This window comes from Pantherophis guttatus, chromosome 8 (genome assembly GCF_059756535.1).
Source record: "Pantherophis guttatus breed Tessera chromosome 8, ASM5975653v1, whole genome shotgun sequence".
In the NCBI taxonomy this organism is placed as follows: Eukaryota; Metazoa; Chordata; class Lepidosauria; order Squamata; family Colubridae; genus Pantherophis; species Pantherophis guttatus.
This window is the reverse complement of record NC_142070.1, coordinates 79,029,732-79,046,546: the sequence shown is the minus strand read 5'-3', so window position 1 is coordinate 79,046,546 and position 16,815 is coordinate 79,029,732. Positions and strand designations below refer to the sequence as shown.

Genomic DNA, 16,815 nt, shown 5'->3' with positions numbered 1-16,815 from the left:
TGTACAGACTTAGTGTGTGCTGCGTTCTTTGGGATCCTTAGCTGGGGCAGAACAGTACCCATAATCTGTTTTGCGTGTACCCATCCTCTCCATAATCCAGATGCTTTCCTTACAATAAGGCTATGCTTTTTTAATAAAAATGGGTCGGTCTGATAATTCTGCTAGCAGATCTCTTTGATTCCTCTTTTGATGTGATCTTTCTATGCTAAAAATGGGCATCCAGAAGTCTGTCATGCTACAAGAAAACCTAACAATATCATTCCAATCAATAAAAATAGGGTACCTCTCCTGCGTGTCTTTCCTCGAAGCAGTTTCATCCCTTCTGCGCAAAGCAAAAAACAATCCAGCAACCCTCTTTAAAGTTTGATATATAAATGAGCAGAACACTTTGGAATGATTGAGATGAGCGTCCGCCGCCTTCTACTCACCTTTAAAAGCTTCCTGCACGTACTTTTCGATGTAGTATTTACGGAGTTCATCGTTGTCACTAGATTGATCCTCAATCCCGCTAGCGGTGAGATAAATATCCATATCGCCGTAATGCCGATTGATCCAGTTCAGGGCTTTGCGTAACCCCCAAGGCACCACCGCGGAGCGAAAGGGGAAAATTAGGTAGCTTAAATCTTGCACCAGTTGAAAGTCCTGATCCAATTCATACCGGCTCCCGTTCTTCGACTCGTGGGCCACAAATCGAGTGGTGAAATGATTCACGGCGATGAAATCGGCAGCCCCTCTGACCAGCTGCTTCTCCTCTTCCGTGAAAAAAGGCAAAAATGAACTGGAAAGGCCTTGGCGGTTTTTGTAACCGAGGTATTTTCTCATGGTCTCTGGGTAGTCCCCCGTCTTTAGCAGGGGATCTAAAAACCAGGCCATTTCAAACTGGAGGAACCGATCGGCCGTTTCCCAATCGCTAGCGAGATACGGGTTAGCAGGTTCTGCCCAATCACAGTGCAGGGATAGAGACACCTGACCCTGCTGGAAAGACCGATACTGTTTCTCGTAGACCTGCCAAGCCGTGGCATGAGCGATCAGCAAATTGTGGGCTGCTTGGTAAGTGTCGTTGCTGCTGCTGTTGTAAATGTCGCCGAACCGATTCGGCTCGTTGATGGTGATCCAGAATTTAACCAGGTCTCCAAATTCCTGGAAGCACACTTCGGCGTACGTTCTAAACGCCCAGACGGTGGATTGATTCAACCATCCGCCGTGTTGAAGCAAAGGATCTGGCAGGCTTAAGGACTGATGGGTCGGATAGTGTAAGGTGACCACGGGCTTCACGTTGAGTTTGAGTATCTCGCTAATCAGACATTGGTAATAGCGCAGGACGTGCCGGTTAAGGGACGACGTGTCGCCATTGGGGAGGAGCAGTGACCAATTGAAGGCAAATCTATAATGAGTGACTTTCATTTTTGATAGCAGTTGAAGGTGCGCTTTAATGCTGATGAAGTCCGTACACTGAACTGGCCGGTTTTTCAATTTCACTCCCTTCACCCGGTAAAATTTTCCATCTCCAGAGACGTTCCAGAGATACAGGTTAGGGTCAAAGAACTGAGGAGAAGAAGCGACGGATTCTGCCTGCGAACGAGAATGAAGATTAAGAAGGAATATTGATTTACATGGGTGGCTTTCCTCCTTCCCAATACATCTAGGAGGCTTTATTTTAGATTTAGGACATTGGCAACACCAGTTATAGCAGGGGTCCTCAAACTACGGGCTGTGGGCTGGATACGGTCTGCCGAAGCCATTAAGCTGGCCCACGCAGAACCACAAGGCTGCCCCGCCCACATCACCCTGCTTACCGGCCTTCTGGACGCCGAGCAGGGCAAAAACGGGCCCATTTTTGGTCTCCAGAGAGGGAGGGACACACACACACACAAGTCTCTCATCTGCCCTCCCAAGGCAGCCACATCCTTTCACTAACCTGCTTTCCACCCCCATGAGCATAACATCAAAGTTTAATTTGTGTGTATTGTTTAATGGACTGCTAAATTGGCCATGCCCACCCAATCACATGCCCACCTAGCCACGGCCACCCAGCTGGTCCGCCCCCCCAACAGTCTGAGGGACCGTGAATTGGCCCCCCGCTTAAAATATTTGAGGACCCCTGAGTTATAGCATGATCTGAAGAGCATCCCAGTCTGTTCCTCTGATACAGGGTGGCTTCTAATAGGATGGTCAAAAGTGGACCCTTTCTGAGGCAACCTCTGAAGCTACTGGTCCGGCCCAACCTTTGTGGGAAGTCATGGATGAAGGTTAAGAGATCAGTACATCTAGACAAGGCCATATAAAAAAGACGAGCTGGGATATCAGTCTGCAAATGACATCCAGTTTTTCCTCCTCTCCCCATCCATCAGATGCCGGTGAAGATGGGAGGGCTTGTTCTGAATTAATGTTTAGACACAACAACATACTGCAGCACCAAGGACAAGAAATCAATATATCTAGGCAACGTCAAAAAGACGAATGGTATTCAACCTGTTTTGGAAAAGATTGCTTGGTCTTAAAAGAGAAACCATCTCGTTGCTTCACCAGAGTTACGTATTCTCAGCTTGCTAAGGCTGAGATGAGTTAGCAGGTTTCTCAGTCGAAGCTTCTCCCATCTCTTGAACATATTTATGTGATAAGAATAATCTATAAAGTAAGAACGTTTTCTCCAGTGGCATTCCTGTGGCCCTCGGCTTAACGGCCCCAACCTAATACTGATTTTACGGCTTGGGCATTTGAGGAATGCGTGTTTCAAATTACAATCTTCTGATTTATGTTCTACTCCTAATAGTACATTTTTTTAATTTTTATTTTGAGCAAAGCCCTTAAAAAAACCTATGGTTTGGAACATCTACATTAATAAACGATCTGGATTTAAAAAAAAAAAAAAACTCAGATTTATAAAGGATAATTAACCTTTGAGGGATAAGAGGCATTCTGATGTTTAATATTTGCAACATTTGGGGAAACTAAATACGTTTTTAATTAATTTTATTGTCCCAAACTTCCTAACAATGAGGACAATTAAGCAATGGAACAAAAAGTTGCCTTCAGAATCACTGGAGGATTTTAAGAAGAGGCTGGGCAGCCTCTTGTCTGAAATGGTCTATATCAGGGGTCTGCAATCTTAAATACTCAAAGACCCATTTGGACCCGTTTCCCACAGAAAAGAAAACACCGGGAGCCACAAAACCCTTCCCGTGTCTGACTATTTCTTGAGCGGCCACAAAACTAGCCTATGTCGTTGAATTAAATGTTCTGTTTTCTTCTGAAACTTTTCTTTTCTTGGATTTATCCATGGTTGGCCTACCGGGGGTTGAAAAGCTCAATAAATCACGTGCCGGTGGGTGTCGCACATTGGCGGTTGTGGCACATATTTTGAGTGACAGGGAGCCGCAGCAGAGGGGGTGAAAGAGCCAGATGCGGCTCCAGAGCCCCAGGTTGCTGACCCCTGGTCTAGAAGACCTCCAAGGTCTCTTCCGGCTCTATTCTGATTGTAAGAGTTGGGATGCTTGCTTACCTTGACAACTGATTCTGTGACGCCCCAGGAGAAATCCCAAGGAAACTGGCCGTGCAAAGTCTGGGTTGATTCTTCGGCGGGAAAGCCGTTCTCCTGAATGATTTTCTTATAATAAAATGCAGATGATTTGGGGATCCGCTCCTTCTCTTCACTATCGAAATCTACGTAAAACAAACCTCGCCGGATGTTGAACGCCTGTTCCCATTCGAATCCATCCAAGAGAGACCAAAACATATAACCAAAGACATCGACCCGATCATATTTAATAGCTGCGTAAGGCAAATAAATAAAAACAATTGTCCAATTAACAAACCCAGGCTATGCCGTGCATTCATTGCAAATGCAAACGAGTAAGGAAAAGAGTTGGAAAGGATTCCTTTTAGCAACTGCCCAGTTTGTTCATTGAGTTCCAATCTAAGGAATTATTTTTTATTTTGGGTGGATAATTACTTCTTTTAAGACTAATCAGGTGGAGCCAGCAACAGGGCAGGTAGGGTCACATCAGTCTGGTCCATCTTATACCTTATCAATTTCCCCCCCTACTTCTGAAAAGTAACAAAGGCATGGATTACTTTTATCACCAAAGATCTGGACCAGTGGTTCTTAATTTTTTTTGCTGTCAGGACTCTTTCCCACTTTTTAAAAATTATAGAGGATCCCAAAACAGCTTTTGTTTACATACTGTAGATTATATTTATCAATGTTTAGCACATCAAAAAAATCAAAATAGGAGCCTGAATAGCTCAACAGACAGAGCTCTGTAATTTGACACCAGCTGTCTGCAATTAAAGTAAGATCGAATCCCGCTAGGCTCAAGGTTGACTCAGCCTTCCATCCTTTCTAAGGTAGGTAAATTGAGGACCCAGTTTGTGGGGGCAATAAGCTGACTTTGTATAAAATATACAAAAGTATGAAGGCTATTGCTTAACGCATTGTAAGCCACCCTGAGTCTCCGGAGAAGGGCGGCATATAAATCAAATTAAAAAAAAAATGGACACATTTGTAGAACATTTATTGAATTGGATTAAAAAGTATTAAAAACTATTCAATATGGACATAAATTTAAAAAAATACTTGCCGTGAAAAAAACCCCATATATATATCTAACGAATAATGAGGAGAAAATTATCTTCAGTGCCTGGCAAATAATTTTGATTCTGCAGACATCTGAGACGGTCTTGAGGGACCCTCGGTGATCCAAGGATCGTACTTTAAGCAACACTGACTTAGACCTAATTGCTTCCAAGAGCTTTTAATTTAGGCCAAGGACCATGGATGTCTCGCCTAATATATCATCAACCACTTGTCCCCAGATATTTCCTTCCAATGGCCTGGAAGGTTTCTCTTTAGGACTGCAATGGGAGAGAAGAAAACTTGCAAGCTTCCGTTGATTTACCTGTTGGCCACTTAGCTGATGCTTACCTGTAATACATTCTACAAAGTTAGCTGCGGTCACGAATTTATTATGTGTCATGTGTACAGGTAGTCCTCGACTTACGACCACTGTTGAGCCCAAAATTTCTATTGCCAAATGTTTGTTATGTGAGTTTTGCCCCCATTTTACGACTTTTCTTGTCACCTTCGCTAAGCGAGTCACTGCAGTCGTTAATAACACAGTTGTCGGGTGAATCTGGATTCTCCCCCATTGACTTGGCTCATCAGAAAGTTGCAAACTTGGGACACTGCAACCGTCATAAATAGGAGTCAGCTGCCAAGCGTCTGAATTTTGATTGTGTGACCACAAAGATGCTGCCATGCATCTGGGGTGAAAGCCAGCAGGTTCTGGAGAACCGGTAGCGGAAATTTTGAGTAGTTCAGAGAACTGGCAAATACCATCTCTGGCTGGCCCCAGAGTGGGGAGGGAATGGAGATTTTGCAATATCCTTCCCTTAGGAGTGGGGAGGGAATGAGGATTTTGCAGTATCCTTCCCCTGCCACGCCCACCAAGCCACGCCCACAGAACCGGTAGTAAAAAAAAAAACTGAATTTCACTACTGCTGCCATGTTGGTTAAGTGTGAAAAATGGTAATTAAGTCACTTTTTTCTGTGCCGCTGTAACTTTAAATAGTCTGTAAGTCGAGGACTACCTGTAATTGACTCTATTTTGATTTCCCTCATTTAAATAACCCTCTTTCAACACAACTGGCCACTTTCAAATCCCCCCCCACCTCCGACCCCCTTACGCACCTTGCAAAACGTTATTTATAAAGTTCTTTGTTAAGTAAATAGCCGTAGTATCTTCTGTTTTCACATCTTTGTCGGTGAACCACCCGTTTTCAGTGATCAAGATTCTGGGATTATCGTATTCCACTTTAATCCAGTTCAGAACGGCCCTCAGGTCGAGGGAGAAATTTTGTCCCGTTTTGGGCAGCTTGCTTAGAGGTTTAAAGTTATTTGGCCCGAAAGAAAAGGCAAAGAAATCGGCCGTCCCTTTAAAATGTTTTTTTTCCATTGGGGTGACATTTGGGAGGAGAGAGCCAAGTTCCATCTTCAGCTCTTCTGGGTAATCGCCATCTCCGTGTATTGGCTTCGCAAACCAACCTAGAACTTTCTGCATAGACAGCTGACATTTTTCAATATCTGATTTATTATTGATTCTGTTTGGTTCAAGCCAGTGAGATCCTAACGTGATTGACAAAAATCCCCTCTGTTGGGGTCGAAAATATTGGTCATAATTATGCCAGACTTTTGCATGAGCCTAAAAAGGAAGAAAAAAAAAAACATTTGGAGTTTAATTATATTATAGGTGTTAGTTGCAGTTTGTTTGTACAAATACATTTCTTAGATGCAAATGTTAAAATCCAAGTATTAATTATTGTTAATGATACAGTTGAGCTAACTTAAAGACAAATAGGTTTATTGTGATACAGGACTTTTTATAAGCTGGTATTCAGTTTACCAAGTTAATGACCTGAAAGCTCCGAGCATAATAAATCTGTTAGCTCATTCATGTGGAATTTATCGCTACAGAAAGATTTTATTGATCGACAATTTCCGTGTGAGAGGTACATGTGTCCATGAAATAAGCTGCGTTCTTAGGAACAGAATCAGAAATTGGGAACAACTCTGGTAAATCAAGAATATACGGGGGTCACACACGGGAATTAATATATCTGCAGAGGATTAGTAATAAAGACTTCTAATGTCTAAAATGTAAAATGTCTTCAACTCAAGGTTGATCCTCAATGATTTCATGCATTCATCCGTGTTTGAGGGAGATGGGCAGTTTAGAAATACGGAATATAAATAAATACTTTTCTTGGCAACAATACAGAACTTGTTTGCCATTATATTCTTTGAGCCTGTTTATTCAACTTTACAATTTAGCCCACCTCACTATTAATTCTGTATGACCTTAACTTGTTGAGATTGGCTGTATGCTACCCCAAAATTTGGTTATAAAACCACTCTAACAATATGACACAATAACAATTTCAAAATTACTCACACCTCTGCATTCTAGTTAACCAGCATATCCAATGAGGACAGGCCTATGGAAATCATTGGTATCTATCTATCTATCTATCTATCTATCTATCTATCTATCTATCTATCTATCTATCTATCTATCTATCTACCTACCTACCTACCTACCTACCTACCTACCTACCTACCTACCTATCTAGTGATTACTGCAAGCCATTCATTCATTGAGTTTATTTGCCACCCATCTTGTTTCACAATCACAGAAAAACTAAGAATGCTTCTGAACAATAAACCTGTAATTACATGTAATGTGCACGTAATACACATTTGCTGGCTGTGAAGAGGGTAGCAAAATTCGAAGTGGACATCTTATCTAGATCAAATGGGAAGGGTTGCTGTGCCCTCCATCGTTCAGTACCTAATACATGACTTAATCCTGAATCGGTCACAAGGAAAATGTCAATCTTTCCTTTCCGTATCAGGGTTCCCTGATCTCTTGGGGCTAGTGGCTATTTTTGACTTTTAAGAACTTCAGTGTCCTCACAAAACGGCATTTGATACAGTTGGAGTGCACTAGATTGGTGTTTTTCAACAGTAAGATGTTGGACTTCAACTCCCAGAATGCATGCTAGCTGGGGAATTCTGGGAGTTGAAGTCCACGCAAATTTGCCAAGATTGAAAAAAGCCCTGCAACCACTAAAGGATGAATGCAAAATCCCAGGACTCTTCAACTTCTCTTCAACTTCTCTTTTTTAAAGGCGAAAGGAATATTTTCAAACAAAGTTCTGGGTTGCATTCCCCCCCCCTGCCCCCCCACTTGAAAGTTGTTCTTGGTTTTGCAGCACGCCAGGTTTCCCCATCTATTAATTTTTAATTAAAAGGAAATAAAAAAAATAAATTAAAAATCAAATGTAACGAGGAACACGGACACTTCATTTTCAGCACTTCAGGAGTCCATGATTATGAAAGTGGAAGATTACTGAGGAACAGTGGCGCATAAAAAAAAAAATGAAAAGCACTTCGGAACGGGCTGAAGGTTGATTATAAAGTTTTACGGTAAATTCGTTTGATTTATGGGAAGCAATTTGATGTCTTTCCCCCCCTGGGTCGGAGTCTCCAAACCTGGCAAATTTAAGTCTTGTGGACTTCAACTCCCAGAATCCCTCAGCCAGCCATTAAAAGTTGCCAAGTTTGGAGACCCCCTGCCCTAGACAAACGCACTGATGTGATTATTCGTGTGTTTGTCATTTTTTTTGCTTTAGATAAAGATGACTCCGTACGTAGAAAAGCAATACGATAGGAGCCCTCAACTCCAACATCCGTGACTCAGCAAGACAAGCCTATGTAAACATTTATTTTCAAAGCTTTATCGGCGTAATATATCTCCTCCTTCCCAAAGCAGGATGCTGCTCGGAAGGGAACTGGAACTGGGACAGCTGTCAGCCTTGAGAAAACATTTAAAAATGATAAAAGGTGGAAAAATACCACTATCAACCTTTGTAGTTTCTAGTCTGATCATCTTTTTTTCCCTCCAAGCATTTATCTAAGGCCTGGATGTCCACATTAACCTTTGAGATGGAGAATAACCCTGCTTCTGCCCACGGACAAGTGAATTACACCGCTCATTAAATGTAATAAGAGCTCTGCATCCAGGCTTTCTGAAAATAGCAGGGAGCACAAGTGCTTGGGGGTGTGGGGAGTGGCAAGAATAACTGGAAGGGAGGGGACCTTGGAGGTCTTCTAGTCCAACCCCCTGCCCAGGCAGGAAACCCTACACCTCTTCAGACAAATGGTTATCCAACCTCTTCTTAAAAACTTCCAGTGTTGGAGCATTCACAACTTCTGGAGGCAAGTTGTTCCACTGATTAATTGTTCTCACCGTCAGGAAATTTCTCCTTAGTTCTAGGTTGCTTCTCTCCTTGATTAGTTTCCACCCATTGCTTCTTGTCCTGCCCTCAGGTGCTTTGGAAAATAGCTTGACTCCTTCTTCTTTGGGGCAACCCCTGAGATATTGGAAGACTGCTATCATGTCTCCCCTAGTCCTTCTTTTCATTAAACTAGACATACCCAGTTCAGTGGTGGGTTCCTCCCGGTTCGGCCCGGTTTGGCCGAGCCGGTAGCGGTGACGATATGACGTCACCGAACCGGTTCTCTTTGTTCGGGAGCTGCGCCCTCCCGCCCGCATTATTCTTACTTTTTATTTGGCCCCGCCCCCAATCTATTCGCTGCCTCCCAAGTCCCAGCTGATGGCTAGAAGGAAAAAAACCTGTTTAAACTCTTGCTGCTGGGCTTCAGCTGATCAGTATTAAAAGGCAGTGTGGTGGTAGACCAGTGCCTCCAAAAACAAATGGGTAGATCGGGACGCTCCAAAAACAAATGGGTAGACCGGTACAGTTCTGCAAGCAGTTAAAAGCCTGGTAGACCAGTACCTCTGCTAAATCCTAAAGAATTGTCACATGACCATCAAGCCATGCCCACAAAATAAGCCACGCCCACAGAACCGGTAGTAAAAAAACTTAGAACCCACCCCTGACCCAGTTCCTGCAACCGTTCTCCATATGTTTTAGCCTCCAGTCCCCCAATCATCTTTGTTGCTCTTCTCTGCACTCTTTCAAGAGTCTCAATATCGTTATATAAGTCTAAGTGTTATTGCTACTAATACAAAACACACCCACACACAAGACACCAAGAGTTGTCAGAAATCAAGAGAGAGAAGGTAGTAGGCACTCTTAACCACCTGGCCACTTTAAGATGTTGGACTTCAGCTCCCAGAATGCATTCTGGTTGGGGGAATTCTGGGAGTTGAAGTCAACCTAGTCTTCAGTCTTGGGTTGTGCTTCCATTCGGATTTTATAAGAGCCACTCCAAGCTGGTGCCTTTCAAAAATATTGCTACAATTCCCAATCTCGGGGGGTGGGGGGGCAACGTGAAGAATTCTGGGAGATGTGATACCAAAATAAATTCACCGCACAGCCCCTCCCACCTGAAATTGCTTCTTAATACATAATCAGTTTGACACCTTGATGACAAGGGAGACTGCTAAGTAAACAACGGAAATATAATCAATAAATAGCAATGTAGTCTTTATGCCGACGGCATTAATTTTTGCATAATCTGTTATGCTCAAATTCTGCTTACTCTTTTCTCAAAAAGCATGGTAGAATAGATGGCAATATTTCCTTGTCTAGGAAGACCTGACCTGCATTTATCCTCTGCTTTTCATGTATTTATACAGAAAGTCCTACTCCCACATACTAATATTTATTTTGAGATACGCATGCATACAGCTATAGCCATAAAACCCTTTTCAAATACTGTCTAAGTGGAAGATGCCATGTAACAGTTAAGAGCTGTTGAGGGTTGATTAAGCCCAAGGAAAGGCAAAAGATTTATCTTGCCCCACCTTCGCTGTTGTGCAACAGAACCTGGGCTACTAACCAAGTCCTATATCTGAAACCAACTAAGCCAAGAATCTACTCAAGGGAATACCTTACTCCAAGCAGAAACCATGGAGCACATGCAAACTTCAATGGTTATAAGGTAATGTTTATCTGCACGATATTGTAAGCCATTCAAAAGAAGCACTCTTCCCTGAGAAAATGTATTTAGAGTAGGATAGAATAAAGTAGAGTAGAGTAGAGTAGAGTAGAGTAGAGTAGAGTAGAGTAGAGTAGAGTAGAGTAGAGTAGAGTAGAGTAGAGTAGAGTAGAGTAGAACAGAGTTGGAAGGGACCTTGGAGGTCTTCTAGTCCAACCCCTGCTTAGGCAGGAAACTCTATACCACTTCAGACAAATGGTTATCCAACATCTTCAAAATTTCCAGTGTTGGAGCATTCACAACTTCTGGAGGCAAGTTGTTCCACTGGTTAATTGTTCTCACTGTCAGGAAATTTCTCCTTAGTTCTAAGTTGCTTCTCTCCTTGATTAGTTTCCACCCATTGCTTCTTGTCCTCCCCTCAGGGTATTTTAAGCTCCTTCCTTCATCCTTCCTTCCACGGAGGGAGAGAAATAATAGGTGGGAAGACGAACGGAGTGGAGCGTCCAGAAGTTGGCTGAGAAACATCCAAACACAAGAGCTTTTCACACGTTGTGTTTGCCACGACCACTTCAAAGGCCTTCTGAGTTTTACTCGGCACCCAGTTATTTTGCCCTGGGTTAATCTGATCACTTCTGGCACCGGAATTCAATAGCAGGAGAACAATGACCATTCTACCCGCTTGGGTCTGATGTAGACTCAAAGGATGTACAAAGAAGCAAAGCAGGCCTACTCCGAAGACCCTTTTAGATTTGTTTAGCTGGCTCTGGCTCCTTCCAGAAAGATAAAGTCTACCAGACTTAGAGATGGGTTTTGCTGATCCATCCATCAACTCCAAACTTTATTGCTTCGTGGGAAATGTTTAGTGAGCAAGAATCTTAAGAAGTGGGTATTTGCCCTACGATGTCTTCATAATCCTTGAGATTTCTGCGTAGAGTTTCTTCCATATCTTGGGATAAGATAAAGGTAAATCATTCATCCATCTGAAGGCCTCTAGCCAGATGAAGTAATGCCTCAATGTTACTGCAGACACGGTGACTGTTTTCCTAATTCAGTTACCGGCAAAATCTAGTAGTTGAGAAAATGGGAATGCTAACTAATGGACTCCATTCTATTTGCGTAAGAGACATCTCTCAATAGCTGACATGAAACCAAGCTATGATTTGTCTTATTTGTGATGTGCTGAATAAACCAATTATAGATCAAGTTCACACAACATGCTGAACTACCAACCATGGTTATATTCACAACACGACATTCAGCTGTTTTCTTTCCCTAAGTGCTTTTAGGTATTTAGGTCACTTCTGTTGTGGGAATTTGTCCTGAGGAAAGATTGATATTTAATCGTCTGAGAACAACATAAGGAATGGAATGGACCAGTACTGAAGGTCCATCTAATTCAGTAACCTGTGACTCACAATATCCAGTTGGACACCCCTGCTAGAACCACACGTCATCCATGGAAGCAAAAGTCTCCTTTGGCTTGTGTTCCCAGCAACTGGCATTCAGGGATTACGAACGATGCATTTATTTAATTCCCATTTGGAGCTAAGTTAGTGAGTTTTCCCACATCTTGCGTTTAGATGATCACATCACCATTTTGCTAGCTGGGAGAACTCCTAGAAATGCTGAGTTATCAGACCAATGTTGTCCCAGGACTCTTAGAACAGTGTAAGATAGGATAAAGCATCACCGAGAAACACTTCTTCACAAATACTGTTTAATCATTTATTTTAGTTTGGGTTAGGTCTAGAGCACCTTAGTTAAGAAGAACAAGGCTTGGAAGCATTGCATGCCAATGATCTACCTGGACAAGAAATCAACGTTGTCTAAGAGAAAAGATGAAGGGAAGGGAGGGGGAGGGGAGGGGAGGGGAAGGAAAGGGAGGGAAAGGGAAAAGATGATTTCTGATGCTACAAGGAACCTCAATGTGGAAGCTGTCAAGAAGACGGAAGTTGTTCCCATTGCCTTCTTCTCCAACTATAAATCATTGTTTAGGCTCAGTGGCTAAGATGCTGAGCTTGTTGATCGAAAGGTCGGCAGTTCAGCGGTTCGAATCCCTAGTGCCGCGTAACGGGGTGAGCTCCCGTTACTTGTCCCAGCTTCTGCCAACCTAGCAGTTCGAAAGCAGGTAAAAAATGCAAGTAGAAAAATAGGGACCACCTTTGGTGGGAAGGGAACAATGTTCCGTGCACCTTTGTTGTTGAGCCATGCCGACCACATGACCACGGAGACGTCTTCAGACAGCGCTGGCTCTTCCGTTTGAAACAGAGATGAGTACCGCCCCCTAGAGTCGGGAACGACTAGCACGTATGTGCGAGGGGAACCTTTACCTTTACCTTTAGGTAATATCTCTGAGACAATGACCCAATGGGGTACACATTATCTAGTATCTTTTTAACAAATACCAGTATGGGGGTTAAACTAACAAAGCGTACCATCTCTACATGGGAAGGAATTCTTATTAGACTTGTCCACATAATTAACAACCAGACAATCTGGAAGCGATTTCCCCATTGCTGCTTTCTGGGGGGGGGGGTTTCCTTGGACTTGAAACACCCCCTCCCACCCCCAGATCTTGTTTAAGAAGGAAGAATTTTCTGGAAGCCTCCCATTCAAGTGCTAAGTAGGATACGCAGGCTCGAACCTGCTTCTTTCGAAACCACCCAGAGGAAAGTCGGCGAGGCGCAACCAAGTCAGACGCTCAGGAAAAGTCCAAGTGATGTTGGCAAAACAATTTTTATCTGATTTTGATCACCTGTTGGCAGGTAGGGAGAATCTCAGCAACCACCTTCACATGGAATTCGAAAAGGCAAAGGGTAAAGTCTTTGTTGACTGCAATCTAGGAGAAGTCATGAACCAAACACGAATACTCTGTTTTCTTTTCAGATCGTATAAATAAATTAAAATATTCTTCAAAAATACAGAAGTGGCTTGCTGCTGCCTTCTTCGAGGATTTAACTTCCAAATGTAATCTACAGCCCTGAGAATCTCTGGGGGTCTCCCATCCATGTTTGAGCATGCTTAGCTTTTTCAAGAACCATCTAAAATGGGTAGGCGCTGCCCCATGCACAGAGAGAGAGAGAGAGGGAGTGGGAGATAAAGAGTGCCACGAATGCATGTTTTAATTAAATTGTTTTAAATTAAACAATTTAAACTGAAGTGTTTTAATTTCCACTTGGCCACCGAGTCATTTTCAGAATCAACACCTCTGCGTTTCCTGTGGCAGCTGTTCCATTCTTTCTCCACGTTGAATATATTTCTAGGGACGGTTCCTGGAATTTTCCATCACCTGGACAACAGGTAATTTCTTTTTTTAATCCTTCACATCAATATGAGAGAAAAATGGGTCTCTAAATAGACAGGCTGGCTTTTTCTAATCTTCGAGAGCATGTTGTTGTTTTCAAAGGGCGATTTAAAGGCTAAAGGAGAATGAAATTACCGTGTTTTAGACTTCTTTCAAGATTCTCCTCCAGTCAACGTTTTATCAGTGTGACTTGTCTCCAGCATCATCAGCACTTTTGTTCCACAGTCCAAACTACCAAACTTATGTGGGGGAAAAAAATAAATACAGGTAATCCTTGACTTACGACCAGGGATGAAATCAGCGGGTTCTGACAGGTTCTGGAGATTTTGAGTAGTTCAGAGAACCAACAAATACCACCTCTGGCTGGTCCCAGAGTGGGGAGGGAATGTGGATTTTGCAGTTTCCTTCCCCTAGAATAGGGTGGGAATGGAGATTTTGCAGTATCCTTTCCCTGCCATGCCCACCAAGCCACGCCCACCAAGCCACACCACACCCACCAAGCCACGCCCATAGAACCGGTACTAAAATAAATTGAATTTCACCACTTCTTACGACTACAACTGAGCCCAAAATTTCTGTCGTGAAGTGAGGTCTGCCCCATTTCACGACCTTTCTTGCCACAGTTGTTAAGCGAATCACTGTGGTTGATAAAGTTAGCAACCTGGTTGTTAAGCGAATCGTGCTTCCCCACGGACTTCGCCTTTCAGAAGGTCGCAAAAGGGGGATTGCGTGACCCCGGGGACGCTGCAACCATCATAAATATGAGTCAGTTGCCAAGCGTCTGAATTGTGATCACATGAGCATGGGGACGCCGCAACGGTCCTAAGTGTGAGAAATGGTCAGAAGTCACTTTGTTCAGTGCCGCTGTAACTTTGAACGGTCACTAAGCAAACTGTTGTAAGCCGAGAACTGCCTGTATAACAGTTTCAGTTGTGATGTTGAGGGCTCCTCCAGAAATGTACACATTTATATTCTTCCACCAGAGGTCTAATTTTGGTGAAGTGTGTAAGGTTCTGCAGTCATGACATAAGCCTAAGATTTTATTTATTTATTTATTTATTTATAAAACTCAACAGCACTTTTTCATGCGGCTGTTGATAAAAATAGGATTGCCAACCTGATCGCCAATGTCCGATGACGGATAAGGTACAAGAAGTAGTAGTACAAGGTAAACAATGAGCCATTTTGACCTTCACACCCAAAGATCTTCCTTCAGATCTAAAACCTACTAGGTTTTGAATGGGCTTCATGTAGGAGGTCTAACTGCATTGCCCAACTTTGCAATATCTCCATGGCTATTCTTTCCCTTCTAAGGCACTAAGCTACCTAGGGAAGTGTAATTATAAGTGTCAAAAAGAGTTTAGATCGGATTGGAAGCAATATTACCTGCAGTAAAAACTACCGTGAAAATAATTAAAATTATTGCACCTCTGTTCACGTGTAATGCCCTGCCAGTGTGATGACGCCAAATGTCCACTCTAATAGGCAGCAGAGGGATCTCAAAAAATGCAGGGTTTGATACAATCTTTGAATTAGCTTTCTGATTTTATAAACATTAGTTCAGGCACAGACTTTCAGGAACACGATTTAAGTGAGCGAATGAATCTTTCCTTCTTTCCCAGACGGAAGAAATGCCTGAAGGAAGAACAAGCTTGATGTCATATTGACGTTCTTGAAATATTGACGTGTTTATCTTGAAACAAAAAGGATGTGTGAGATCAGCACAGCGGGCATAATCTGGAATTAGACGTTATCATCCCAGAATTATGTACCATATATATAATTCCTTCCTTTAGCTTGAATTCTAGAGCCATCAGCTATGTTTTGGGGGCTCGTCTCAACATTTCTAGAACTTGGGTTAAGGAAGGACAAACTAAAAAGAAAGCTTTTTAGTAGACAAACAAGATTTGTCAAGGGATGAATTCAAATTAAAATATAATACTGTTAAAATCAATTCATGATTAATTCATGGCTTTATGGTAAAATTGATGGTGCAATTAAGACCAGCCAAGAGAGCAGATTTATTTCCTCCAAGAAATATAGAGAAATTATTGCAAGAAAGCAAGAAATATGTTTCATGCGCAAAGCCTGCATAGAAGCATTATTTGTCCTCTTCCCACTGTCCTCTTTCCTTCTTATACCTTCCTTTTCTGCTATGATTTACTGTAACTTTCTTTCTTACGACAAAACCTCTCCCTGCCATACCTTGATCAGGTTATGTCCTACCACGTAGGCGGCACCTTCACGCCTCTCTCCGGGTGCATGAAGTCCCGTGCCGTATCCGTGCCAAGCAATGAGATAAGGGTTGTGCATTGTAATCCAGTACTTCACACGATCTCCGAAGGCTTGGAAGCAAAAAGTGGCGTAATCGTTGAAAAGGTCCACGAGGGAGTCGTTTTCCCAGCCTCCGTATCTTTCGTGCAATTCCCATGGCAATTCCCAGTGGTAGAGAGTGATGATGGGCTCGATGCCTCTGTGGACGAGAGCATCTAAGAGACGATTGTAGTAGTGGAGTCCTTTCTCATTGACGGCTGTCACCATCCCGGTAGGAAAGAGCCTTGGCCACGAAATGGAAAAGCGGTACGAAGAAACCCTCAAAAAACTCAGAGCAGCTAAATCTTTTTCCAGAAACGTGTAGCTGTCACCCCAGTCCTCCGTCCTGTAAGCGTGCCTGAAGTTGGAATGGAGGAAGTGGTCCCATATCGAAGGACCTCTCCCATCCTCCTGCCGACTCCCCTCCACCTGGAATGCACTGGTTCCCACTCCCCAGAGGAAATGGGGAGGGAACGTGTCATACAGAAACAGCAGAGTTTCGTTCACAGGACTTAAGTGGGGATCCTTTTCCCACACAGAAATTCCCTCCCTGCGAAATCCGGAAACAGACTGTATAAAAACTAAAGCCCATAAACCTATGGGACACTTCAGATGCCAGCCAGCCATTCTATACCTGCGGAGGAGATGCTAAAAGTCACATTTCTTTTTAAAGGCTGCCAAAAATTGATTCCTGGATTGCTGCTGCATACCTTGTCTCGTTCGCTCCTGGGTC

General features: G+C 43.0%; 1 protein-coding gene across 1 annotated transcript in view; it reads right to left on the bottom strand.

Moving 5' to 3' along the window:
* KLB (klotho beta) overlaps positions 1-16,815 on the bottom strand; it is a 19,794-nt gene extending 2,979 nt beyond the window's left edge. The window contains exons 1-4 of the mRNA XM_034424821.3: positions 15,975-16,815; positions 5,690-6,200; positions 3,503-3,771; positions 429-1,572 (exon numbers count right to left, since the gene is read on the bottom strand). Coding sequence (XP_034280712.2) covers positions 429-1,572; positions 3,503-3,771; positions 5,690-6,200; positions 15,975-16,709 — 2,659 coding nt within the window. The 5' untranslated portion in view covers positions 16,710-16,815. The remainder of the gene's footprint in view (positions 1-428; positions 1,573-3,502; positions 3,772-5,689; positions 6,201-15,974) is intronic.